Here is a 25,278-nt window from a genome sequence, read left to right on the forward strand (position 1 = left end):
ATTAGGTCACCACTCTGCGGCGTCTACGGGTACCGCCCACCGTTTGTAAGATTGGTGGGCTGGTTCATAAAGCTCTTTTCTATTGGTCCACCGAGCTGTCAATCACGTCCTATCCTTCCTTGGACGCTAACATAACGAGCAGAGCGATATTCCCAACGACAGCGGTGATGTTTCGGAGGCAAGTGGCGCTGCTGTGAACTGTTTGGCAAACCAGCACAGACGTGAGACGAGAATTTAATCAATTCGGGACCTTTGTCGAATTCCCCCATGTCGCCGCCGAGCTGTAAAGACTTGAACGTTTTGAATGAACCGATCTCGTTGTCATTCAGGACCATATGTTGAGAGAACCGAGCGGAGGAAACAGAAAAGACAGTTTCGGAGGGTGTCTGGACGGGAGGACGAAGCGGCTAGCTAATAGTAACTCACAGCTGTGGTGCCAAGGGGGATATACACACGCAAAGTGACATCGCCAACAAATACGCGCAACAGAGGATAATCTGGCAGAGGATAACCTGTCCAATCTCCCGGCGTCGAGTTGAAGATACATTAGTTGTCCTGGTGCGAAGATAACACCTGACTACGACGGGGCTGGCCAACAGTGTCACCTCAGAAATAGAAAGAAAAACTAAACAAGCGTCAAGCTCCGTCCAGGTAATGTTGTCATCATTTCTCTTTTCTGTGTTAAGCAGGAACACGTTTGCTTGTTTTAGTGTCGCTGGCTAAGTGGCCCTTTACACTTGGCAATAAAGTGTGCCCATCCACAGGATATTAAACCTCCACAAACCATCACTGTAACCTGAACACATTGCTGCCCCCACCACCATTTTACAGTAAATCGCTGCTGGGCTCCATTCTGTCTGCGTGACTGGAGATTAATGGGGACTATTTGGGGGAATATGGATAGCAAATAGCCTCCACTGTGTATTTTGCTGCTGCGTGCTCCTTCAGGATGTCACAGCATCCTGCAAAAGTGGCCATCATAGATTGCAAGTGGCTATAAAAAAGTATTTACAATCTCTCTAAGTAAGTGGCAAACAGGTCATTCATTTGAATCGGAGTCACCTGTGTTTAATCAAGAAGGGATCTGTGAGCCTCTCCTTTCATGTAAAACCACTTCTAATGAAGATAAAGGACCATTCCAAACAACCCCATTACAAGGTTGCTGGAAAAAAAACACCCATATTTCTTAGACTTGGATATGGATAGCGTAGAAAACCGATCTTAATCTGCAAAGGGCACTTCAAAGATTAAGTGTGCAAGAAGAGTGGCGGCGAGGATGGCCATCAAGATCTGAAGCTTCTTTAGAGTTGTGAAAATGAGATGAGAAACATTTGCTGCCTGTGTGCTTCATCATTTATAGTTTAGAGGACTAAATCACATCCCGAATGCATTGGAATATGCAGGTGGGATGCCTTTCTGCAGCAGGACCTGCAAAGCTCGGATACACAACATTGGCAACATATCCTGGAACAAAAAACATTGAAGAATAATTGCACAGACTCTGGGATGTCATAGCAGGCTGTTCATCTTATTTCTAGCATTAGTATTGGAAATATAATCCATAATAAGACATGTCTGCTGGATCTTATCTGTTTTATTCTATTTAAAGTGCACATGTAGATATGAAACCCCCCCTCTTTCTGAGTAATGGCCACTGCAATTCAAACGCAGCTGGATTGTCTAAAAGGTAGCCTTAGGTGGGGGTCCAGGTGCACGGTGAAACAAGAAAAGCCTTCAAGTCAGTACTGCCTGAGTGGTTGTGGAGCCAATCAGGGTCATGGCTATAACTTTGTTTTTATAATCCTGGCTGAAGAGAGCCATGCATTCTGAAAAGAATAATTCATAGTGCATCTAAAAATGGAAACCATTCCTGGAATTCCCCCGTGTTTGTTCCTTAATGAAGACAAATGTTTATCTTCTTGGGGAGAGCATCATTCATTCAAGAGTTCTGTGGCACAAAATTGCCCTTTTGGTGTTCCCCTTGTGATCAGCCTGCTGGGGATGCAGCGACAAATTAGTACACCAGCTGTCTGAGAGAGCCCAGAGGTTCTTGTTTTGATGAGGCTTTTATCTGCTTCTCAGTTCTCAAAGGAAATTCTTGCATTTATCTGTTGACTGTTGAATTTTATTTATTTATTTTTTTTAACCATCCTCACTGTCCCTGTCACAGTGTTCTGAGAATGAACCACTTATCCCTCGGCGAGCTATGTTGCCTGTTCTGCTGTCCACCGTGCCCCAGCAAGATCGCCTCCAAGCTGGCCTTCCTGCCCCCAGAGCCCACCTACAGCCTCATGAGTGATGACAGTGGCAGCCGGTGGACGCTGCACCTCTCCGAGCGTGCCGACTGGCAGTACTCATCCCGAGAGAAGGACGCCATCGAGTGTTTCATGACACGCACCTCAAGAGGGAACCGCATTGCCTGCATGTTTGTCCGCTGCTCACCCAGCGCCCGCTACACGCTATTATTCTCCCATGGAAACGCAGTGGACTTGGGCCAGATGAGCAGTTTCTACATCGGCCTGGGTTCCCGGATCAACTGCAACGTCTTCTCTTATGACTACTCGGGCTACGGGGCGAGTTCTGGGAAACCCTCGGAGAAGAACCTGTACGCTGATGTAGACGCAGCCTGGCAGGCACTACGGTCACGGTAAGGAGAGAAGATGATGATGATGATGATGATGATGATGTATTTGTGATGTATCCATGTTTACTCACCATTTTTTGGGCTGCGTTAATGTCTTGTATTTGTTGTACTTCACTTTCCATTCAAGAAAACCCTTACAGTGTTGACTGAGCCCATCATGGGTCTTTGGTTTTTGCTTTCTACAACACCAAACAAGAAGAGATACTCATATTAAAACATGGCTTAACTTCATTGTTTTACATTTATACACAATGCTACAACAATAGTGTTACAATATTACTGCTACTGCCAGACAAGATAACTGCAACCTTGTTTCTACATTAGAGCTCATTGTTAAGTCTATAATAATACAATGTTATGTTATTTCAAACGTTTTAAGTAGGTTCCCTTCAGCTGAGCTCAGTAGCAGTTCAAGCTAGGTAATATTACTTCTGGGTTCACCTACCTTCACTTGGACAGTCGCTCCTTAGTCGCTAAGGAGGGAAGGTGATGATGATGATGATGACGATTGATGGAGGGAAGATGGGTGAATCGATTAGTAATGGTCAGTGCCTTGCATACAGAATAAAAGCAATACAGTAACGCACAGAATTCAAACTTGATCTCTCACAATTGATGCTCCTTTATTCAAGGGACCCAGAGCTTGAAAACACAAATAGTGTCAGCATCAAAACTGGTTGCAAAATTACAATATCCAAAAATCCCTTGCCTAGGCTTACAAAAACACTACGACTTGCCTTAAAATACTTCTTTTGGTCGCCACAATCACAGACGGACACATTCCGACTTCACAGAAAAAATAGCTGGTTTTGATCGCCACAAAAAAGCTGGAAATGTCTGCAGGTCTCCTTAAAAAACACCTGTTTTCATGCCAAATATCCCCAGGTGTCTTTTAAAATATCCTTGTTGGCAGTAATATTGGTAAGTACTACTAGTCATCCCTACAGTATTGTGTCAGTATTGTAGGGATGACTAGTGGTACTTACCATTATTACTCGTGGTACTTTTGCAAAATATTAACGCAAAGAAATTGGTTGATAATCATCAGTAATGAGGATAAAGTGGAACAGTCTGTTAAGTTCATAAAATGACATCATTTTACTGTAATGCAGCCTTTAGAACAAGGAAAAGACAACTTACTCCTTATCGCAATATAACGATATCCAAAATCTTAGAGGATGTAATCTCACATCACGACAATGACATAACATCGATATATATTCCCCAGTCTTTGTTTACAGCTATGAGGAAGTTTGACAAAGTAAATCGGAAGCCCTGGAATAAAATGAGTTTGATATAGATTGATAGAGAAAAGCACAGATGCATGAAGGGATGGAAGAGAGAGAGTTGAAGATGTGAGGAGTCCAGAGAAGGAGCTGAGTGGAGGGATGATTAGCTTGGGCCTGATAAAATCTTGGGTGGAGATGATGAGGAATGGTTTAGTATGGGTGGCATGATGTTCTTGTAGGCGATAATAAGGAACGTGTTTTCTATGATTGTGCTGACCAGCCTTACAGTATGTAGGTGTGAGTGGGTGCTGTGCTGCATCTTCTTGCTCTGCGGGCTATGAATAGACAGATATTTATTGGCCGATATTCGACCTCTACTGATATGCAATCTGTGATATGCTTTCACAGCTGATAAGACACGTGCTTCATCTTGCTGATGTCTGCTTTAATGTGTATCGTTGCTTTGTAACGATAATGTAACGATCTTTCTGAGTTTCCTTTTTATTTTTTCAGTCTCCTGTTTGCTCCATTTCATATTCTCTTTTCTTAATGTACAAAACATAATGAAGTTCTCAATGAATTGACAACAAAAATGTACAGGCAAGAACTGTTCTCTCTTTCTTTAGTCCCTTCCCAAAGATGAGTTCTCTGTGTGTTCATCAGACTGTCTGTTTAACATCACTTCCTTCCATTCGACCCACTTGTCATCTCCCTCTTTTGTCCTTTTGTAACACCATAGTCACTGTGCTTCGTGGCTTCAGGGCTGGTTTGCCAGGAGAGGGGCCCCATTTCTTGCCTTTCTGCATTTGGATCCGACAAACTATAACAAAGGTTTTTATCCTAGGATGTTGGCTCAGTTGGGAAGCAGTGGCACTCGTATGTAGAATGTCAGGTGAATGGCATTCCTGGAGTTGAAGCCCATGTTGTGTTAGAAAGTTCTTTCAGCATATTGCTGGTATATCCAGTCTTACAGAAAATTACAATGTGTTAGACTTCACAACTTGCACAGTTGTCAACTTTCTTTATGAAATCAAGCCACACTTCAGACAGTTCTTTTCCCCTCCAACATGGCAAAGTTTCCAGCAGCATAGACACAGAGTTTGACGTCATTGTTTTGTGAATACACAATTATGCCGGCATCAATTTTAAAGGAACTGATAAGATCAGAAGCATATGATTCGATGGATTTCATTTGAAATGTGGAAGTGATTCTCAACAGGACACAGTTCTTGATTTCCATTTCTAGTAATAGATTAAATCCAGAATTAAATTGGCGATGGTAATGGAATACATTTTTTTTTTTTATTATTATATTTTTTTTATATTTATTATTATAAAAAATGCATATACGCCAATTTTGGTGTAAAAGTGGAAATGTATGCATACACGAAATCTCATGTTGGTGTTGTTCCTAGAATATGTGATTTGTATCATCACGGCATTGCAAAAGGCGGAAAAAGACAAGCAAACTACATACATTACATGGGACAAGTTGTCCTTTATAACACAACGTTATGGAAATTTGTTTTAACCAAATCCATGTTTTCACAAACCTAATAATAAAATGTTTTTGTTGCCTAAACTGAACCAAACAGCGTCATAAATCTGAAAAGAAACAGAAAATGATAAGTGACCTTGTCAGTATAACATTTGGGATACGAACCCCAGTCTGCTGAGTGACCGTCCGACAACATTAATTATTATGTTCCAGGAATGACACCAACATGGGTCGTAAGGCAATGACATCACAACAGTGTGATTGGTCAGTAACAATGAGTGTCGTGGAACAGCATCAATTATGATGTTCTAGGAACAACACCACCACGGTGATATCAGATATACTTGCATACATACTAATAAGATGGATGCTTTATCTCTGCAGAACCAAGAGAGCACACAGCCACATACCTGTTCCCATAGAAAACAGGATGTGGATGTGGGGTGTACCATGTTTGTGTGAGTGGAAATAATGTGTACATCATATTTGTGCCTTTTTGTTTATGTGGACGAGGAGGGAAATGGAGGTTCATCCAGTAGGCCGTGTTGTATTTGTATACTTCCTGCTGGAAGACAAACAAATGACTAACAGAGGAGATGGGAAAACTAAAAGGGCTGAAAGAGAGGAGCCAAAAAATCAACCACAAAAAGAGAGAAACTAGTCTAGAAACTGTAAACTAGTGTGGAGTGCTCCTCCTGTGTCAGTCCTGATGTGGGTGTATGTTCTTTCTGTGGCAAGGGAGGACGTGGCACTGCAGAGATTTAAAAGTGCTGATGTATAACACTGCCGATAGCGCCACTTAAAGCGAAATGTTTCTCAGCTGCTGACTTTTGCTTTGAATCTATCTGAGCACTTCTTTTACATATTACACTATCTACCAATTGACTTGAGTGATCTTCTGTAAGTAAGGGCCTGTTAAATAAGGAAGCTGGCAAGTTAAACAGGAAACTCTTGATCATAAAGGTTCTGACGACAGGAAATAGGCCACTGCTGCAAAGAAGAACCTGCTCTTCTGGTGGCCGGGCACTCTTGAATCTACGGGTTGGATCAAATGCATTCCTTTGTTTTAATGTTGAAACCTTGCTGTCACTTGTGTTTTACATTTAGCATGCTTCATTGCCGCAAATGTCACCCTGTTGAACGTGACCAAAAGGAGAAGTGAGAAAAGGAGCATCAGAAAGTTTTTGTGAAAACCCTTTCTTTGTTTTTGCTTTCATACACAGCAGCTGACTACTAGCTGAAATGAGTGCTTAAATAGGTGCTGTGTTTTTTGTTTTTTTTCTTTTATTCGTATTTTCTAGCTCACTTGCATATTTGTATTGATACACAGAGGAATCTCCTGCTCCCACACAGTCGTGACTGGGGCAGAACTTAGTTTTGAAATGTAATGTAATCTGATCGAGGCAGAGCAGATGCTCCAAATAGCGTCAACTTTCTGATAGTGTGTGGGGCAGCGATTCTAGACATAAATGCAAACCCTGTGTGTTGGCTACTCCTTTTTTATGTTAGCCCAGTTACATAGTTTAGATAAAAAAATTTGAATGGTGCTACTTTTACTGCGCACTGAATGACCCAGGCTTAGTCTTCACTGTTTATAGAGATACATGAAGTTGTAATGTTTTACCAATAACTGATCATTTCTATCACTGTTCAACAGCACTAGTTAAATGATATATATGATATATGAAGAGCTCTAAAGAGCATTGCTTCATTAATAACTATTATGTGTGATGAATCTTCTGTGTGATCACATCTGACTCGAGTGGGCAAAATCTTAGTGCTGTTCATTCATCAGCTTATTCAGGCTGAGGTCATGTTCTCGGGAGCATTATCTGGTGTGCAGACACTTGCTTTTGTATTTTTCACTTTTGCTCCTGTCCAGTGTCTAGTGTTCAACTTATTTGGATTTGCAAAGCCTTGTTGGCACGCCCTCATTTGGTTAGGCCAACTTAACTTTTGCACCATGATCAGATTGGGTGGCTATTTGCCTACTAGTGTTAGTAAAGACTACAAACTTGTTCTTGTATGTGATGTTAATGACTGTTTAAATAAGGGCAGAGCTGGTGGTAGTGAGTATCTCAGCCACTGTATCACGTTGCTTTGTAGGTTAATCAGGGAAGAAACCTCTCCAACATTAGACGAGAGGGAGCTTACAGGAAGAATGACATAACTTGATAAATTGATTCTCAAGAAGTCTCGCTTGCGTGTCTTGTCGTCCCTCAGCATATTAGACTGAGTGCTTGCTATTCTTTTTCAGCAGTGTTTTGTTATGCAATCACACAGTAATTGCACTGTCCACCAGTTTTAATAATGCACAGAGGTACTAATTCCGTCTTTACAACACAGGTTATGAAATACTGAAGCTATGAATGGTTCAGTTTTTGTATGTGGTTCTTATTATGCAAGCCAGTTTCTTTCAGTTTGATTCATTGTTGTTGTTTTTCACATCCATGTTAAATGATATAGACATTAAACTTAGTGTAACAAAACAAATAAAAACATAGTTGTGATTATGTTTTAATATGTTACTGTCACTTTTTGTCATACTTGGGATTAGAGCCCGACAATACTTGATTTTTGGATCCCTCACATTTTGAGGGAGTCAAGTTCTGATAAAGATATATTGCCAACATACAAAGATATATTACCCACATACAAAAATGTAAATGATCCAGGATATTTTACACTTTAACAATATATAAGTGTTTATAATGTTTACTGGAACTTCACTTGAATTTGTTATAACTGGAAATGACCCCAAGCCTTATATTCTGCATTATAATCATATCTACATATCGGACAACATATGCGCCAGTACCAATAAATCTGTGATGGGCTAATATCAGCCAATGAATCCATTAGGCTCCTATTTGTGACAACTGAAATCCATGATGTCTTGTCATCTGTGCTGTTGTGTTTTGTCACACATTTTTACAGTGTTTGCGTGAGGCTAAATCATTACACCTCTCAAAAGCCAATTTGCACCTCTGAATGCCAACTCATGCCACAGTGAGTCTGAGTAATGCCATATTGAGATCTCCTTGTTTGTGTGTTTTTGGAAAATGCAGATGGCACTTATAACGCAAAGATAAAAATGATGATTGACATTAGAATGTAACTTTTTTACAAACAAGGAATCGGACAGTCACAGGGTTTGTAAAAGGGAAGCAGTGTTAAGTAATGTCATATGGCTTTGCACTTGTCCTGATGGAACTGTGCACAGAGACATCTTGTAGGATGTCCTTTTTTATAAACAAAAAACTGACAATTAAAATAAGACCAGAGGTTAATTTCCCAAGTCTATTTTGCATTTTTAGCTTAACCAAATGGCAAGCTTACATGTAGACTCGGTGGTTTGGATACCTCGGTCACTGGCAGCAATCTGTTCTTCCTTCTTTGCCATCTCAAGTGACACTCTTTCTTTCTGTGAGTCCTCTTCAGCCTCCAGTCAAAGTATATATCATGTAAATGGGCCCGCTTTCAGGATTTACACTCACTACTTTATGTTGCCACGCATCAGACTGTCTTGGTTGGTGGTACTCTGCTATGGCCTCCAAACCAAGGACGTCACATTAAAAATGGACACACAGATGTTAAAGTGCACATGAGAGGCTACAGCTAACTGAAGTTGGCTAACTCGGGTTTTGCGCCCAGCTAATTTGAATGGGGATAAAATGATTTAATCGTGCAGCTCTTATGGACTTACCAAATGATATTGGAACGAATGGCTCAAATTATGACAGCAAAGCAAGTCATTTCACAGGAGCTGTGACGAGCTTCTTTCACAATGTAAGCTTATGGGAAAAAGTCTTTTTGGGCCACAGCTCTTCCTGATGTCTTGCTCCAAACCCGTGGTTTTGTATCAGCTGAGCAGACACTCCAGTTTCACATTATTCCTGTTCTACATAGGGAATTATATGATGATATTATTCTTCAAAACCATTTAGGGCTAATTGCTAGATAGTCTCTCAAATTAAAATGGGTTCAGGTTAGAGGAACTTCAAGTCCCATACATGGGCATAAAACTACAAGTTGAGATGCAGACTGCAAGATGATAGAGGTCTTTTGCATAGCTTTAATGAAGATTTTCTCCTTGCAGACTTTTTTGCTTTTTTATGTAGCTAACCTTTTACTGTGTAGTGCAGATAAGAACCCCAGTTTCATATTATCGCTTTTTGACTCAGATGTCTGTGTCTGATTGTTTGAGGGTTGTGCCAGATTTATAATTGACTGTGAGGGTACAGCCCGGCCTTTTGAACCCTGCTGGGCATAAATCAACTAGATCGTGTTTATCACATCAAAAGGCCTCTCTGCATGGCCTCACATTAGTCGGCTGCATATGTCCCTCGTACATGTCTCCTGTGTTCGATCACAGCCTGAAGAAGAGAGCAGCCCTCGAATCGCTCTCTCTGCTTGTCATGCTGTGTCTTTAGTATTTAGCATTTTGAACACTCAAGATCCTCTCTTTTTATACTTATGATTCAGCAGTCAGCAGATTTAGCTTGTCTTGAGCGTTGAGTACGCCCCGTTCACTTTACTCCGCAGTCATATGACAGAGGGCAGCCACCTGTCACTTCTCTAACCACCGAACTCCTCAGCCGCTCCTGTGTTTCTTTGTTCAGACATGGTGGATGAGGCACTCCCTTCACCTGTGCAGGAAGTAGGCCACATGATTCAGTAATTGCATGAGTCAGCGGGTTTTCACACTCACACAGGCTCTATTATCACACCGAGGATTACACATACTTACAGAATTATGTGTCATGTGTACTGTTTGTTGCTCCAGGTTAGAAGAAATCGAACGTAAGAAAAATGTTGAGCAAAGGGTGACCAAGCTGGTGAAACCCCATTAGCCAACTTCCTCTCTCTCTGTGTGTGTGTGTGTGTGTGTGTGTGTGTGTGTGTGTGTGTGTGTGTGTGTGTGTGTGTGTGTGTGTGTGTGTGTGTGTGTGTGTGTGTGTGTGTGTGTGTGTGTGTGTGAGTGACCACAGAATGGCACTGTATCATTTTCTTTTCCCTCTGAGATGGAGGCGGGCCACCAGTCAATCCCGCTAGTCTAATATTGAGTGGTAGCCTAGCAACCATTTTCCAATGAGCTCTCAGACCGAGGTCTTCCCGCACTGTGGCCAATGAAAACAAACAGGGAAAAAAAAAAACTCTTCCTGGTCAATCCTCTTTTATTGATCCAAGTCGAAATGTGTCATCTCAGACGGTCAATAACGGCGAGAAAGTCTCACAAACATGGCCACAGAGAGGCAACATGTCTGTGAATTGTTTACTTTTCTTTGCTTGAAAAGTCACTGGCGGTTAGGCTGACGGAGCCTTTAAACAAAGGCTGCTGTGTCTGTGGAGTCAGTTGGGTGGAGTGAAATCACTCACCTGACTGTCGTTAGCGCATAGCTGTAGGAACAGCACTTGCTGATTGTGATTGCTGATTATAGAATCTCATCTTAATACTTAATTCCCCCCTATTCACTTTTTTTAAATGTAGTAAGCCATAAATAGAGATCTGAACATCTAATTATACAACGGGAGGAAATGAGTAAAAAGGTGCTAACCATAATAACAGATCATTGGAGCTCGTCAGTGAAGGAGCCCCCTGCTGAGTGCAGATGGTACGCTAATCTGTTAAAAATGCCTCTGCATATGTTCAGGATATCCTAAAATATCTATTAGTCATAGTGGCTGCTATTGGATGAGAATATTTTTGGTCTTCAGGGAGTAAGAGGTGGGCAGCCAAAAGGCGGCGAGAGACAGAATAGGGGAACGAGGGAGGATGTGATGCATAATAGATTGGATTTGTGTCAGGAGACTAAATTGACGGAGGTCTGGGGGAGGGGTGTTACCATGGAGCATGGCTGGCTATGGATTGATGAGGTCTATTCAAGCTGAAATGCAATGGAGTAAATTGTAGGCTAGTGCTGGGCGGTCTAGCAGTCTAGGGGGGTGTGGGGTGGGGGACGGCTTGCGTTTTGGTCAGTGCCAGTCGTAGTGCAGCTGCAGATGTGCACTGTGATTGTTGTCCTCTTCGCACAGCCTTTCCTGAATTTGTGACCAAAAGCCACAACAGTCTGTCAAGCTGCCAAAATAACAGGGTGGTTCAGTGGTTTGAGTGACCTTGCTGTAAGTGGAAGGTCGGAAGTTCAAGCTTTGCAATATTCATGTGATTGTGTGTGACCTAAAAACTCCCTCTTGCACAGTGTTGGCTTAAAGATGTAAGCAAAGCATGCCGAGTTAGTCCTGTCGGATGCCTTGCTATATGTACTTTAGAGTAGCCATTCACCTGATGACTAAGCTGCCAGATGGTTTCAATTTACCCTGTGTTTATTGACACTGCATAAGCTTTACATTGTCATGACACCCATGTGGTGAGTGTTATTGTGTCTCAGGATTGGCCAGTCTTCAGTGGCCTGATATGGAAAAAGAACATTGACTAGATAAGCATAATCGACAGGAGATAATCTGAAGTGCAAGATGATAATAACAGATACAAGTCTGTTTGACAGCTACACTAATAAAACTTAATAGCAGTAAACAGATAACAGACTGTTGTGACAACGTGACACATCCAGCAGCAAATATTGTCAAGTTATTAGGTCTAATTAAAGACTCATTCAGAACTTCTCAGATGTTGCCTATAGATAAACAGATATTATTAAGGAAGGTAAGCAACCAAATAATTCACTTCCATGTCTCCTGGGAGGAGTTGATGTTGAATATCTAAATGAATGTAGTGGCCGTCATCTCACAGTTTACTTGACTTCTCCCATTAAGTCTCTGTCAATGGGCAAATTTGTAAGAGATCACCAGAATGTTTGTTTCAAACATTCAGAAAATGAACTAACATCATCAGCAGTATGAAGAAACGACAGTGTTGACGTCATGTCAAAAACCTATGTATTGTGTTGCCAAGACACTGTAATTGGCATGCTAACCAGCTAGCCCCGGCCCATCCTGTCTCGTAAGTTTCAGCTTGCCGTGTCCTCTTGTACCTGGAGTCGCAGTCCTGATTGGAGCTGCTGTAAATCACCTCTGTGATCCCCCGTCTTCAAATTGACCTCTGTCATTCTGGAAAGTTGTATTCAGACCACATTGGGTGCCCGGAATTCTTCTCTCGGGCTGCTAAAGCCGGTTTAGCTGAGCCCTGTTGGCCGTGGTCACTCCCCTCTGTGACCCGAGCTACCTTTTGAATTCTCACCATATTTTCTAGATTACACCTTTTAAGAATAGTGACCTCTCTCTTGAAGGGAAGACTGAGAAGTGTGGCTTTGGTGGTTGTGGTTTTTATGGGAAAATGCCTTGTCCTCAAGTTCCTTGTTATTACCTATTTTAAATGCTGTTTGCCGTTAGCTGATCTCACAGACATGATTCATAATAATTTTGCAACAAAATGTTAAAAATCAAATGGACCATTGTTATATATTTTGTTCAGTCGTGTACTTGCATTATCCTAAATGTTTTCAAATTGTTCAAACCAACAAAATCGGGGGAATGCGGGGAATCATCAGATGATATGTCTGAGAATGAGGAGGGAAGCCTTAGAAGGTAACTAAACACAATGGGAATAAAATTTGAAAACCTCTCCTTGTTCATGTTCATTTCTTCTTGAGTCACATGAGATTTTCACTAACAATGTTGATTAATAATGAAGACAACTCCCATGATTCAATGCTACTTAATGTCTTTTGTTTTGATTGAGAGACAAGTAGCAACAGAAATTATATACTGAGCATATAAGCCTTACAACAAAACAACAACAAAAAAACTCACCTAAACTTTTCTATGCCAAAAAAGGTTCAATTATGTTTTTTTTTCATCATGTTTTGTTCAAATTGTCTTTGAACATGGTAAAAGTTGGATCCTAACTTTTATACTTTTCATTGGGGCTGTAGGTTTTTGTTTCGCCTCCTGCAAACTCTATGATGACGCTTTTTGTTTTAAACATCAAACCCTCCCTCTCAATTACTGTGATTATGCTCTCTTTATTTTTCGTGACAAATTGAAAGGGATTGTACCTGACATGAAGATGACATTTACTTGCAAATGGTGAAACAAAGCTCTTAGCCCTAATCTGACAGTTCAGAAAGGTCAGTGTCATATTTGATACAGTTCGTGAAAACCTTGAGATTTTGGCCTCCTCCTCACTGTCCTTCACCTCCCCCTTCAGCTACTTTATGCTGTATCGTGGAAAGAGGCTTCCAGTCCATGAATTGTCTTTCATGATCAGCCGACCGTCTGCAGTCACACACTCCCGTGCCGTGATGGTATTTTCACCCCTATTTATACTCTCTGAAGGTCAGCTGACACACCAACGATAAACAGTTCCTATATTCCTGCTAATGACCGTCTGCAAACTAGACTGTGTCCGTGTGCTGTTTGAAATGGATGTGCCAACACTTAACACACGTCGATCGCCCCTTTCAGAGCAGTAGTACTACATTCCTTTAACTTCTTTTCTTTTCTTTTTAAACATGTTAGACTTTTGTCTTCGGAGCTGCTAATTTTAAATAATCGATTGCAACAGCACAGAGTTGTGGCAGACTTTGTTGTTCTTGCATTGTTCATCACTGTGTATTGAAGGAGGGCAGTGCCTGTAATGTTTCCCATTTTTCATTTTTGTCAGGTTTATGTTGTGGTATGGTTGTGGCTGTTAACTATGAACTGTCCGGACACGGTGAAGACACTGATGCAGTGTTCTCAGACGTGGTTTCAGGTTGTCAGCTGACTGCCTGCCTGCCTGCTAGAGTGGGTCACGTTCTCAATAATCAGCTGTGGAATGTCTTCCCTTTTTTCCCCCCCCCCTCTTTCCAGTTTCTCCCTCATCCTCTATCCAGTATCGGTGTCTCTTTTCCTCTCTTTCTGCTTGTTTTGCTCTTGACCCTCCTCCCCTCCGAATCACGAGACTACAGTGGTGGTCCTCTGTGTTCAGCTGCAGAAAGCCACTGAACCATGGCTGCCTTCCATCTTTGTGTACTTGTTTTAGGACACCGTATAATCACTGACTCACTGTGGCGTGACGTTTCAGCCGATAATAGAGTATGAGTAATTCTCAGTTAGCACACAGGTGTGTGTTTGCTTATGGAGCAGCATGAGGGGGAAATGAGAGCTTGATGGGTGTGAGGAAAAGCAGACCCTATGTAGAGAATCGTATTGATGAAGTCGCTCTTTTACGTCAATAAAGCAGATTTTCCACTCTAAGGCTAACGAGAAATGTTGCATTTTGGAGCCCACTCATTTGCCAGCCAAGCTGCTTTTCATAATTAACAAAAAGGCCTAACTGGATGCCTGCCAGTGTCTAGTAGAGCACACAAAATGTACCCAAATATGTCTGGCTACTAGCAGTGTAAATATCCTGTTCATGATCGGTGAAAGAGTGATATTTAGACATTCTCTGTCCTCCTCGCAGGTATGGCATCCGGCCAGAGAATGTGATCGTGTATGGCCAGAGCATTGGCACCGTGCCCTCCGTGGACCTGGCTTCTCGTTATGAGAGCGCTGCCGTCATCCTCCACTCCCCGCTCACGTCTGGCATGAGGGTGGCCTTCCCCGACACCAAGAAGACCTACTGCTTCGACGCCTTCCCAAAGTGAGTGCGCTGCATGCACAGATGGCATGTGTGAAAGCCAGGCTAAATGCATCACAGACATCCCCAGAGAGGCCCACAGACAATCGCATAAAGAGAGTTCATATTCATTTACAAACAGCATTGTATGTATCAGGAAAACCTAAACACACAAGCTTGCAAACATGGATACATTTAGATGTGTCAAGTTAATCCAGCATGTGTGTCTCTTCTTAATGAGTCTTTAGAAATATCCTCAGTAGCTCCATCTGTTGGTCAAATTGCAGAAAAGCTGTGCTTCATTTCTCCTTGGTGAATTTTCAACAGTTAGTATGCATCTTTTACAGTGTTTATGATTACAATAACTTAAAGGAGACATATAATGCCCATTTTTAGGTTCTTGATTTCATTTTGTGGAACCACTGGAATAGGTTTAAATGTTCTAGTGCTCAAAAAACATCAGTTGTTTGAAATGCTCTGTTTTAGCTCCAGTCTCTTTAAGCCCATACATGTCTGACTCTGCACAGCTAACAGAGCAGCTGTGCTAAATAAATTCTTACGTGCCAAACTAGTCAACAGGCATGAATTATGCAAATATTGCAAATATGTGACAGGGTAGTGTGGTGTGTGTCACAAAATTACAGAATGAAAGGCGAGGCCACTGACGGGGCATTTCAGGAGCAGTGTTTTGTGTGGGAGAAGGGAGCTTCTGTACGTGCTGACTTTGAACTTTTGAACTTTTAAGATCTTTTACATGCTCAGGATCTTTAGAAAACATTGATGGGAAGGAAAAGAAATGACAAACAGAAAAGGTCTCCTTTAATGGTCTCGTTTTTCTTTTTGCCTTCATGTCGGTATTTTGAATCCCGACCTAACTGACTGTTTTCCTATCTTCTTTCAAAGCATTGACAAGATTTCCAAGGTAACGTCACCAGTACTGGTGATCCACGGTACGGAGGACGAGGTCATCGACTTCTCCCATGGCCTGGCGCTGTATGAACGCTGTCAGCGCCCCGTGGAGCCACTCTGGGTTGAGGGTGCCGGACACAACGACGTGGAGCTCTATGGACAATACCTGGAGAGACTCAAACAGTTTGTTGCACATGAGTTGGTCAACTTGTAGAGGGCCTGGATGAAAGGGTGGAGAGGGAAGAAGAGAAGAAAGAAATGGTTTTCAGGAGAGGTTGGATGACGGAGAAAGGGTACATCTTTTTCTTTTTTTGTGAAGCGATGCAGGTGGAAGTGTTTGTCTGTTCAGTACTGAAGTTTCGATGGAAGTCTTCTCTCATTACCGAGCACCTCTCCCTCTTTGCCCGGGCCTTTCTGCTCCGTCCGCTCCACATGCTGCAGCTGTGAACTTACAAGTATCCATCGTTTTGTTTTCTTTTTTTTTTTTTTATCATGTTGAAAATTGCACATCCTGAAAGTGCGTGAATGAAAGAGGTAGTAGACAACTGCACAGGCAACATACTGTGTGTACGTGCGATATACGAGAGCGTGTGCGTGAGTATGGGGAGTGTCACATTTTTGCTGCCTTTTGAAATGGTCCACGGTTCGTAATGGTCAACTCGCGAGGCTATTAAAGTCCGGGGAAACAGCCTTGCTACAAACTGGACTGGACCAGAAGTGGACCAGACTCTCTCTAACCCAACCGAACTCTTTCTGACTTTGAGGTCAGGTTTGGTCCCACACACTGCAGTCACCATGAATTTCATTTTTTTCTTTTTTTTTTTTTTTGGACTACTGTTTATTATATTTTTTTATATTATACATGATATTTGCACGTATCAGCTATCACTGAAGAACTGTACAAGACAAACTGACATATAATCTAGCTGTGCCAGTGTTGCCAAATGTTTAGTATGATATATTGCAGAGACTTAGACACACAAAGAACGTTATCCTTTGTACGATTTAAGATCTACTAGAAACATCTCCAAAGCTCTGTTAGCTGTATTCAGCCTCTACTTTTCTGTTTAGTTTAAAAATGGTACAATTTTAAATGTTACAATCTACAAGAACATGATGCAAGATGGGTTAAAAGGCCTGGGCTGTTTATCATCAACAAACAAAGTGTGGGTTTCCACAGCTCTTACTTCGGAGTTTACATCGAAGTGTTGTTGCTGCAAGATCAGTATCACTAAGCTGTCGTAAATGAACTTGATGCTGGACTGTTTTGTGCAGAAAATATCTGACCGATCATTGAAAATAAGAAGTATTCACCCTAGTATAGTAGTAACTATTTTCACGCCCAGTATTGACAGTGTTTTATCTGTCTTTGGGTCTGAAGATATCAAGTTAAAATAATGTACTTAGTAGATCTCTTAGGAACCTGAATCCAATCTTTCTAGATGTGTCATTTTTTTTAATATATATATATATATATATATGACAAAGATTTAACTACTGTGACAGCACCGAACGGTCTGCACTCTGTTTAAGACTTATACCACTAATGCCAATCCAAACTGAATGGATAACATTATTAACGACTCGGTCAAACTGATTTTCAGTTCAGGAAGTTGTTAAAAAAATAAAAATGTTTTATTATAAGTTATTGACAAGCATTTATTTTCAGTACATTTGAGCTAAAAAATGACTCCAGTGGGTGTATGTCAGCATCAGTGTCTCAGCATTAAAAAGCCTCCATCACAGACGGAATGTTTTGTTTTTGTCTTAAATTTATCCTTTTTGTCTGCATGGTATTTTTTGGATCCATTGTTGTCTGTTGATTTGCCCTTTAATTCTGAGTGAGACAAAACAAAGCATTAACAACTCCATTGAGGGACCGTCAGAGCCGTGTATGGCAAATGTCAAAGTGCTACTGCATGCCATGAATGGCCAGTTTCTCTACTTGGCCTGTATATGAAACACAGAAATGCTTAGGAAATCTCAATATTTTTTATGGGTATTTTGAATACCTGTATAACACTTGAGCCTGCGTCAACTAAAGGGGCCGAATACCCCTTTAGTGGAATACTGTCGGTAAGTGACAATTAACCAATTAACCAATAAGCCAATAGGTGCTACTGTAAACCTTCAGGTCTGAATACTTACAGGTTGAGAGGAAGCAAAGATAGCTTGATGTTTGACGGATTGACCAAAATCCAAAACAGGATTGGATCAGTAAGTGTTCGTCAGGTGATGGTCTGTTGTATGAAATGTTTTTGTTTCTTTCATAATTCATTTGTCTTACACACGAGGTTATGCTTTCTTTCATTTTGACTTTGTAAATAATATTTGTACTGGACATGTTGTCATTTTTTCTTTTACAAGCTTTTGTCCTCAGCTCTTACTTTTCCAAATCTTGATATGACAACTGTTAGACCATGGTAGGCCATCATTTTGGCTTTTCAGATGACCTTTGTACCGGTCTCTTTGACTAATGTCATCTCTGATTTGATTAGATTAATTTTGTAAAGCATATTTCAATACAGAAGGAACGTATATGTAATAACAATATTAATATAGTAATTCTAATATGGATAGAGAAAATAAAGTGGTATTTGAGAAGCAACCCAATTTGTGACTGTTTGATTTTTAAGGGCAAACCTTTCGTTCTTTATTTTTTGTTCTGTATCGTCTTGCATGACTACAAGTAATCAAATGCCCTTGCTGTTATTGTAATGGAGCTCATGTTCAGAGGGTGAGATATTGCCTCTATTCTGGAAAGAGACGTGATTTGGCTGCACCACCGTGGATATTTACTGTCAACAACACAATGTGCACACCCTCTGTCAGGGTGAGTGCAAGACCAAGACAATTTTAACAAGCAATTTCACAGGAAATGTGTTTCATAAAACTTCAAATTCTCTGGTCAGTAAATAGAGCCAGTGAGCAGAATGCCGTTCTGTTGTTTTCAGCGAATTGTCCATAAATTTGAATTGCGAGACTTCAAACGGCGTGGACACATTATCCAACACCTGTTTCATTTAATGGAAACCGGCACAACAGCCTTTTAGAGTGTGTATTGTATTGTATTGTATTGTATTGGTATTACTGAATATGTATTCATAACACTGCACCAGCCTTGTTTGAGTCATTTAGTAGAGATAATTGTGTTCTGCACAGTGTGCTCATGAGGTGCACAGTTTGATACTATCGCCAGGTAAAATTGAAGAGATGACATTTCAAAGGAAGCGACACTAAAAGGAAAAAGTGTCAACTTGACACTGCTTGAGATCAAGAGGTCAACTCTGCTGCTTAGTCTTTGGGACGGTAGCAGAATATGGATGAGGAGACCACAGGAAGATGTAGACGGAACAGCGAGGGAGAAATCCTGCCGTGTGACTGCAATGAAAATGAGAGATGTAAAAGTTGTGCAACTATTTTGTGATAATTATCAGTGTTCAATACGTCAGAATCCATGTTGTGGATCAAAAAGAGAGGTTATGTTCAGTGACCCTCCCATGTCAGAGTAGGAGGGTGGTAATAGTCGTCTCTCTTTTATACCAGCAGGCGGCAGTGTGGGCCAGGTTTAAGCCCCTCCCCTCCGTTCATGCTGTCAAAGTGCTCCTTGTGCCACATTCAATGACTCCTCGAAAACCCCTTTGCTCATAAAATGAAGTCCAAAGAAACGGACCTGCCCCACTTTCAGACACCTAATTAGAAGAGCTGTGTGCTTCTGCAGGAATGTACTGTTTCGGCCACAGTGTTTTCTCAGTTGGATTCACAGCTTTGTCCTATTAACAGGTTCTGTAGAAGCAGAGATAAATTACTATCAAATTGTCTATTCGAAATCAAGATGTGATAACATCAAAATGTGCTTAATATTGTGTTAACAACACTCAAACTGTGACTATGGGCTCTATTAGAACTGTAGTAGTATTGCTGGTGGTGTAGCCACTCTCAAAGTGCAACCAATTCCAGCAGCAGACTGCACATTTTGACCTCTCGTGGACAACTTTTGGTAAGTTTATATTGATGACTCATGCTTGTCTGCCTACATTTACATCAACTCATTTCTTTTATGCAAAATGACAAAGATATAGACAAGATTTATGACTACCTCAACAATGAAAACCTGTACTGCTACCCAAGGCTGTCGGCACCAAAACCTACAGAACATGCCCTTAATATTTGTGCTTTAGAACTGAAACATGATTCAGGTATTCTTGCATTCAATATACTTACATCTAAATAATGTTAGGCCAATTAGATTATTAGTTAGAATAATACGTGTACAAATGAAAACGTGCGAAAAAAAACCCACCAAAATGTTATTTTGGAAAATTCTTTGGGACAGTATTTATACATGAATACAAAATAATAAATGTGTATGAAGAGTCAGTTAATTAATTATAGATGAGATGAAAAAACAATTAATCTGTGTATTTCTCTCTTGTCAAAGTATTCTAAAGGTGAAGAGATATGTTACATGTCCCGTATCCATGTACCACCACCACCACTACTATCACTACTACTACTACCACTAATAATGATAATAATTATTATTGTGATAACTGGCCAAGTAAATGTACACATACAAATACAACAAAGCTAAACAAAGACTGGTAAAATGAACATAAACTAATCAAACACATTGAAGTGGTTAAAAAGAGAAGTGTACATATAAATAAATAAATAATATAAGGGCATAACTGGGAACAATGACATACACTAATGTGTAATGTGATAAATTACTTCATATATATAAAGTGGGTGCTCAAATACAGTATAACCATATATACATGTCTATATAAAGTGAGAATTATAGAATAATATAATTGCCACTTTTATTATCAGTACAACAACACTGTCTATAAAAACAATATCTATCTATCTATCTATCTATCTATCTATCTATCTATCTATCTATCTATCTATCTATCTATCTATCTATATATATATATATATATACACACACAAATGAAATGATATATTTTTCCTTGTAGTTATATAGTAAATCAAAATGTCTTTGTCTGAAAATCTGATTGGCAAAAAAGATTGTTTGCCATGTTTTCCTTCTAATAAATTCTGAACAGAAATGTCTCTCATTTTTCCGACGGTATCCGTTGGGCATTGAATGCATCGCCACTTCCTCTCTTCCAAGCCGCGCCTGGTTTCTTCTCGGTGGGACGGGGGGCAGAGCGACGGACGGTCGGACGGACGACAGCCCACCAGCAGGAAAAAAAAACACCATGTGAAGAAAAAGTATTTAAAGAGGGACACGGAAAAGCAAACTTGCGAGGAGGGTGAGAAGTTATTCATTGGTCTCGCCGGCACCGGGTCAGCGTGTTAAAAGGCTCGGCAGAGAGCGAATGGACGAGGAGCAGGACAGTCTCACCAACGGTACGAGCTCACCGTCCGTCCGACCACTTACATTGTGTCTGTGTGCCAACCTCTGGGGGTGATAGGGCATTCACGGGTAACACTTCAGTTACAGCTGTTGTTTTTCCTTGTGAAGAGACTTCTCAGGAGGGTTAGCTAACAAGCTAGTCATAGTGACAGTTTCTGTGTCCAAGCTAGCGCGTAAAAAGTTGTGTTGCTACGTGTCCCATCCCGTACCTTTAACTGTCAAAGTGAATGAAAAGCCTCTGTTACCTAAACTAAAATCTGATTTAATGTGACTAACTGATCATCATGTGTAATGTATGACATATGTCTTCCCTCCAGGCTCTTCTTCTGTGGTGATATGTCGGTTCTAAACTACCCAGTACCCCTTTGAAAATGTGGTTAACTAACGTTATAGGTTATGTTTCTTTATGGTTTTCAGGGTCACTGTGGCCAAAACAAGCCCATAAATCTTGGTAAATTGCTGAATGAAATCCTCCCATTTATCCTCGAATAGCACTCAACCTGATGCAGCCTTCTCGCCAGACTTACTGTAAGTGTGCTGGTCCAGCAGTGACAGCTCTGTTTCTGCTTATAGTTTGGACTTGATACAGTCAACACGTGGCTTACTGTTTGTTACACTGCCACTGTGGAATTCCAAACTGAAAGATGATTATACAGCTGAGGTATGTCTGATGGTCTGTCCCGCGTTGACTCCAGTGTTTCCCACCCACATCTGTTTGATATTCAGTAGCTCTGAAATCAGGAAAATGTGTGTGTGTGTGTGTGAGAGAGAGAGAGAGAGAGAGAGAGAGAGGGAGAGGGAGGGGATGAGGTTATTAGGAAATGCATGAGGTCCATTAGGAGCAGTGCAGCCTTGTGATGAGTGTGTTTTCCAGAAGTTGAACAGCCCCGAGGTGAGTAAGTCGGCAACTCTTTATGCTCTGACAGGTCAGTTAGTTAGTGGCAGGGGAGCGCCAGCAGCTTGGCCCTTTTATGGTGAGGAATGTGAATAAAAACATCGCCTGGCTGAGATAGGGTTATAAAGACCGATGCCTGGGGGATCATCCCCATCACAGGGCTCCTGCTGAGTCCCTCTAATGCAGGGCACAGACCGTGAGAGTATGAAGATCCAAAACGGTGTAGTCCACATGCCTTTTGATTCAGAAGGAGGATAATCAGTTAAAGTCTTCTGAAGACGGGTTCAGAGACACTGTACCGGGATCATTCAGGATGGAGTGGGTGAAACAGCTGCACTTGGGTCTCGCTTACATTAGTGACTGAGCCCTTGTTGAGCAGTCCTTTGATCGTACATTGCTTTGTGTATGAGTTGAAGAGGTTAGTTGTGCTCTGGGCTAAAATGATGACTAATTGGCTTGGCGAGACAATGTTCGGTTGTGTGTCTGTGGGTTGGTACGGGTGTCTGTGTAGGCCTGTCACGATAATGATGTACGATGATATCAATCACTTGTAATAAATGGACTAATTGTCAAATTAAGTAGATCGCAACCAATGTACTGTTTTGCCAATATGGCCTGTTACAGATATATTGGTATCTGCATGTATTATGTCCGTAATGTGCTGATGATGCTTGGGATGTTTCATATCAGTACATTCACTGTGAAAACTTCTGTTCCCTTTACATATCTTTGCCACTAATGTTTGATAACCAAATATATAGTATGAACATCTGCAGATATATGTATTCGATCAATCTTGCTCTAAGATCCAATTCCGAATTTCATTCCTTATTATTTTTAATATTCAAATTATATTCTAATGTCAATCAAATTTCATGTCCAGCTTTTGTTTGTTTCACTGCACAAACGCTTCATCCCAGCGCTCCTCAGCAGACTGACAGCCTTTTCAAAAAATAAAATAGACATTTAAACAGAAATTGCAGCATTCGATTTACAGTATTTTTTTTACTTTCTGAATTCTGTTCCGATAATGGAATTTTTGTACTTCCTAATATCGATGTAGGCAAAACCCCAAAAAATCCAGTATTGGATGCACTCCAATATCATGACCATTTAATGCCACTGATGCTGTAATATATTAGCATTGTAATGCGAGTAGTTAACCTTTTCGAGGAGGAATTCACTTTTTCTTAAAAACAGCATCAGACACTTGAATTTTTTGAAAAAAGCTTAAAATATTCTAACACAAATAATATCTTAAAAATCACACTGCCAAAACAATAAATAAAATGGGGGGGCAAATACAGGTGCTGTGTCAAAGTTTTAACATGGGAGGCAAACACCACTTGTTATTCTGGCATCATCTTTGCTAAAATAGCAGTAAGAATTTTTTGTAAACAAATTTGCAACAGATAATATGGAGGGCGGCAAAAATGGTAGAGGTCACGTACGTATGTTGATGAGATAAGATATCGTATGTGCAGTGACAAGAAAATGTAATGAACATGCAAGGACGATGTCTGTGCTCACATATTTGTGTGTGTGTGTGTATGTGTATGCGTGTGTGTAAGTGCAGATACACACTCAGCTGATTTAAAGACTGAAAGTCACTACTTGAGTGTGCCTTTGGTTTAAACAAGCCTTTCTTGGACAGTTGTTGCAGTTTTCCACTTTAAACTACCTCTTTAAAAAGACTGAGTCGTTCATCAAGTCATGCGGCCATAATTAGATGTGTGGAAGCTTGAACTTGGTGATGTTCTGTTTGTGAAGACCTATAGTAGCAAGCTGTGATGTTATTACTGTAGTACAGAGTGTTTGTGTCAAAGAAAAGTGCCATTGGAGCCTTTTTTCTGCAGTGTCATTTCCTTTACCCCTGTGTGTTTGTGTGTGCAGGTGTGCGTCCATATGACCTTTCAGTGTGTGTTTGTGTGTGTGTGTCCATGGCCCCAGTTCACTTTGTGCTACTTTCTCCATTTGTCTGAAATAAAGTGTGCACAGACTCAAGCTGAAGCACTCTTCTGCTTCCCTACTGTAATTGGTGCCATCTGTTTTGGCTGTGTTAACATAGTCTCAGGAATGTTGCGACCCATTATTCACGACCTCCTTCGTTAGTGTGGACAAGAGCAGCCAATGTCCCTCTGTCTGAGCCAAACTAGCCAGGGGATAAGCTGACTGTTTTTGAATTATGGATTATTGGTCCTTTCAAGGCAGACATCCAGGCTCTTTACTGGAGATCCTGGAGTGGGATGCGCTCAGGGTTATTACCCATTTCCCAAGAATCAGCCCTTTTTCATCCTTCACCACCTACTGCTTTAACTCTCATTTTATGTGCTCTTTTAGTGCCTTCTTCCTCCTTCGTGACCTTTTCTGCCTGACCTCTTAGTCACTTGTTTTTGTCTCATCCCTTAACACGTCTTTTACTTATTTAATAGAGCTGCAATGATTAGTTGATTATAACTAATAATTGCCAGCTACTTTGATAACTGATGAGTTGTTTCAGTCATTTTCTTAAACTTGTTCCACGTTCTTTCTTGATAAAAAAAATTCAGCATGTTTTGGATTTGGATTGTTGGTTCGAAAATAGAAGCAATTAGAGATGGCTGTTTGAGCTTTCAAGAAATTATAATGAGCATTTTTTCCACATTTGATAGCCTAAACTAATTGGCAGATAAACCAATTACTGAAATAATTGTTAGTTGTGAAAGACAGCAGGGAAGTTAATCTATCTCAAATAATCATCACATCCTTCTCATTTATTCCTTCTCCTCTCAGGTAGCAGACGCGTATACCATGCCTACGAGTGATGGCCCCAGCCGCTTCCCGGTCTTTGCTCCGCCCAACCCCAACCACCAGAGGTCTCCGGGTTATGTCCCCGGACGGGTGGCACCAGTGCGTTCACCGCCACCTGCCAAAGCCCCGCCGCCACCACCGATAAAACCTCATGGCCCCCCGCCAGAGCGGCGAGCCACTTTCAACTTGTCAGAGGAGAACCAGCGTAGGGAGCGCGCTCAGAGCCTCCAGCAAAGAAAGAACACATTTATCTGTTTTGGAGTGTCGATGGGGGCTTTCTTCCTCACCCTCATCCTCATCCTTAGTCTCACAAGTGGAGATGTGTTAGACGGTCAGTATTGGCTTCTCAACTTGCTGCATGT

At 41.1% G+C, this 25,278-nt stretch overlaps 2 protein-coding genes across 3 annotated transcripts in view; both read left to right on the forward strand.

The window, feature by feature from the left end:
* Nucleotides 1-94: 94 nt before the first annotated feature.
* Nucleotides 95-18,450, forward strand: abhd17b (abhydrolase domain containing 17B, depalmitoylase). The gene is made up of 4 exons (XM_030417599.1): nt 95-651; nt 2,171-2,647; nt 14,778-14,957; nt 15,837-18,450. Exons 2-4 carry the CDS (start codon nt 2,181-2,183, stop codon nt 16,054-16,056), a joined length of 867 nt encoding a protein of 288 aa, XP_030273459.1. The 5' UTR covers nt 95-651; nt 2,171-2,180; the 3' UTR covers nt 16,057-18,450.
* A 2,540-nt stretch (nt 18,451-20,990) lies between these two features.
* Nucleotides 20,991-25,278, forward strand: part of cemip2 (cell migration inducing hyaluronidase 2) — a 28,215-nt gene continuing 23,927 nt past the window's right edge. The window contains exons 1-2 of one of the 2 annotated variants that reach the window (XM_030417900.1): nt 20,991-21,224; nt 24,899-25,247. In XM_030417900.1, coding sequence (XP_030273760.1) covers nt 24,917-25,247 — 331 coding nt within the window. In that variant the 5' untranslated portion in view covers nt 20,991-21,224; nt 24,899-24,916. Of the gene's footprint in view, nt 21,225-22,057; nt 22,124-24,898; nt 25,248-25,278 lie in introns of those variants that run through there. The other variant, XM_030417901.1, reaches the window with a different exon arrangement.

This window comes from Sparus aurata, chromosome 5 (genome assembly GCF_900880675.1).
Source record: "Sparus aurata chromosome 5, fSpaAur1.1, whole genome shotgun sequence".
NCBI classification, from domain to species: Eukaryota; Metazoa; Chordata; class Actinopteri; order Spariformes; family Sparidae; genus Sparus; species Sparus aurata.

Bases quoted from the DNA above. Each gene is read 5' to 3' on its own strand.
- abhd17b (XM_030417599.1), top strand. From the start codon at position 2,181: ATGAACCACTTATCCCTCGGCGAGCTATGTTGCCTGTTCTGCTGTCCA. The intron at 2,648-14,777 runs GTAAGGAGAGAA...TCCTCCTCGCAG, and splicing joins TGGCAGGCACTACGGTCACG to GTATGGCATCCGGCCAGAGA. The intron at 14,958-15,836 runs GTGAGTGCGCTG...CTTCTTTCAAAG, and splicing joins TGCTTCGACGCCTTCCCAAA to CATTGACAAGATTTCCAAGG.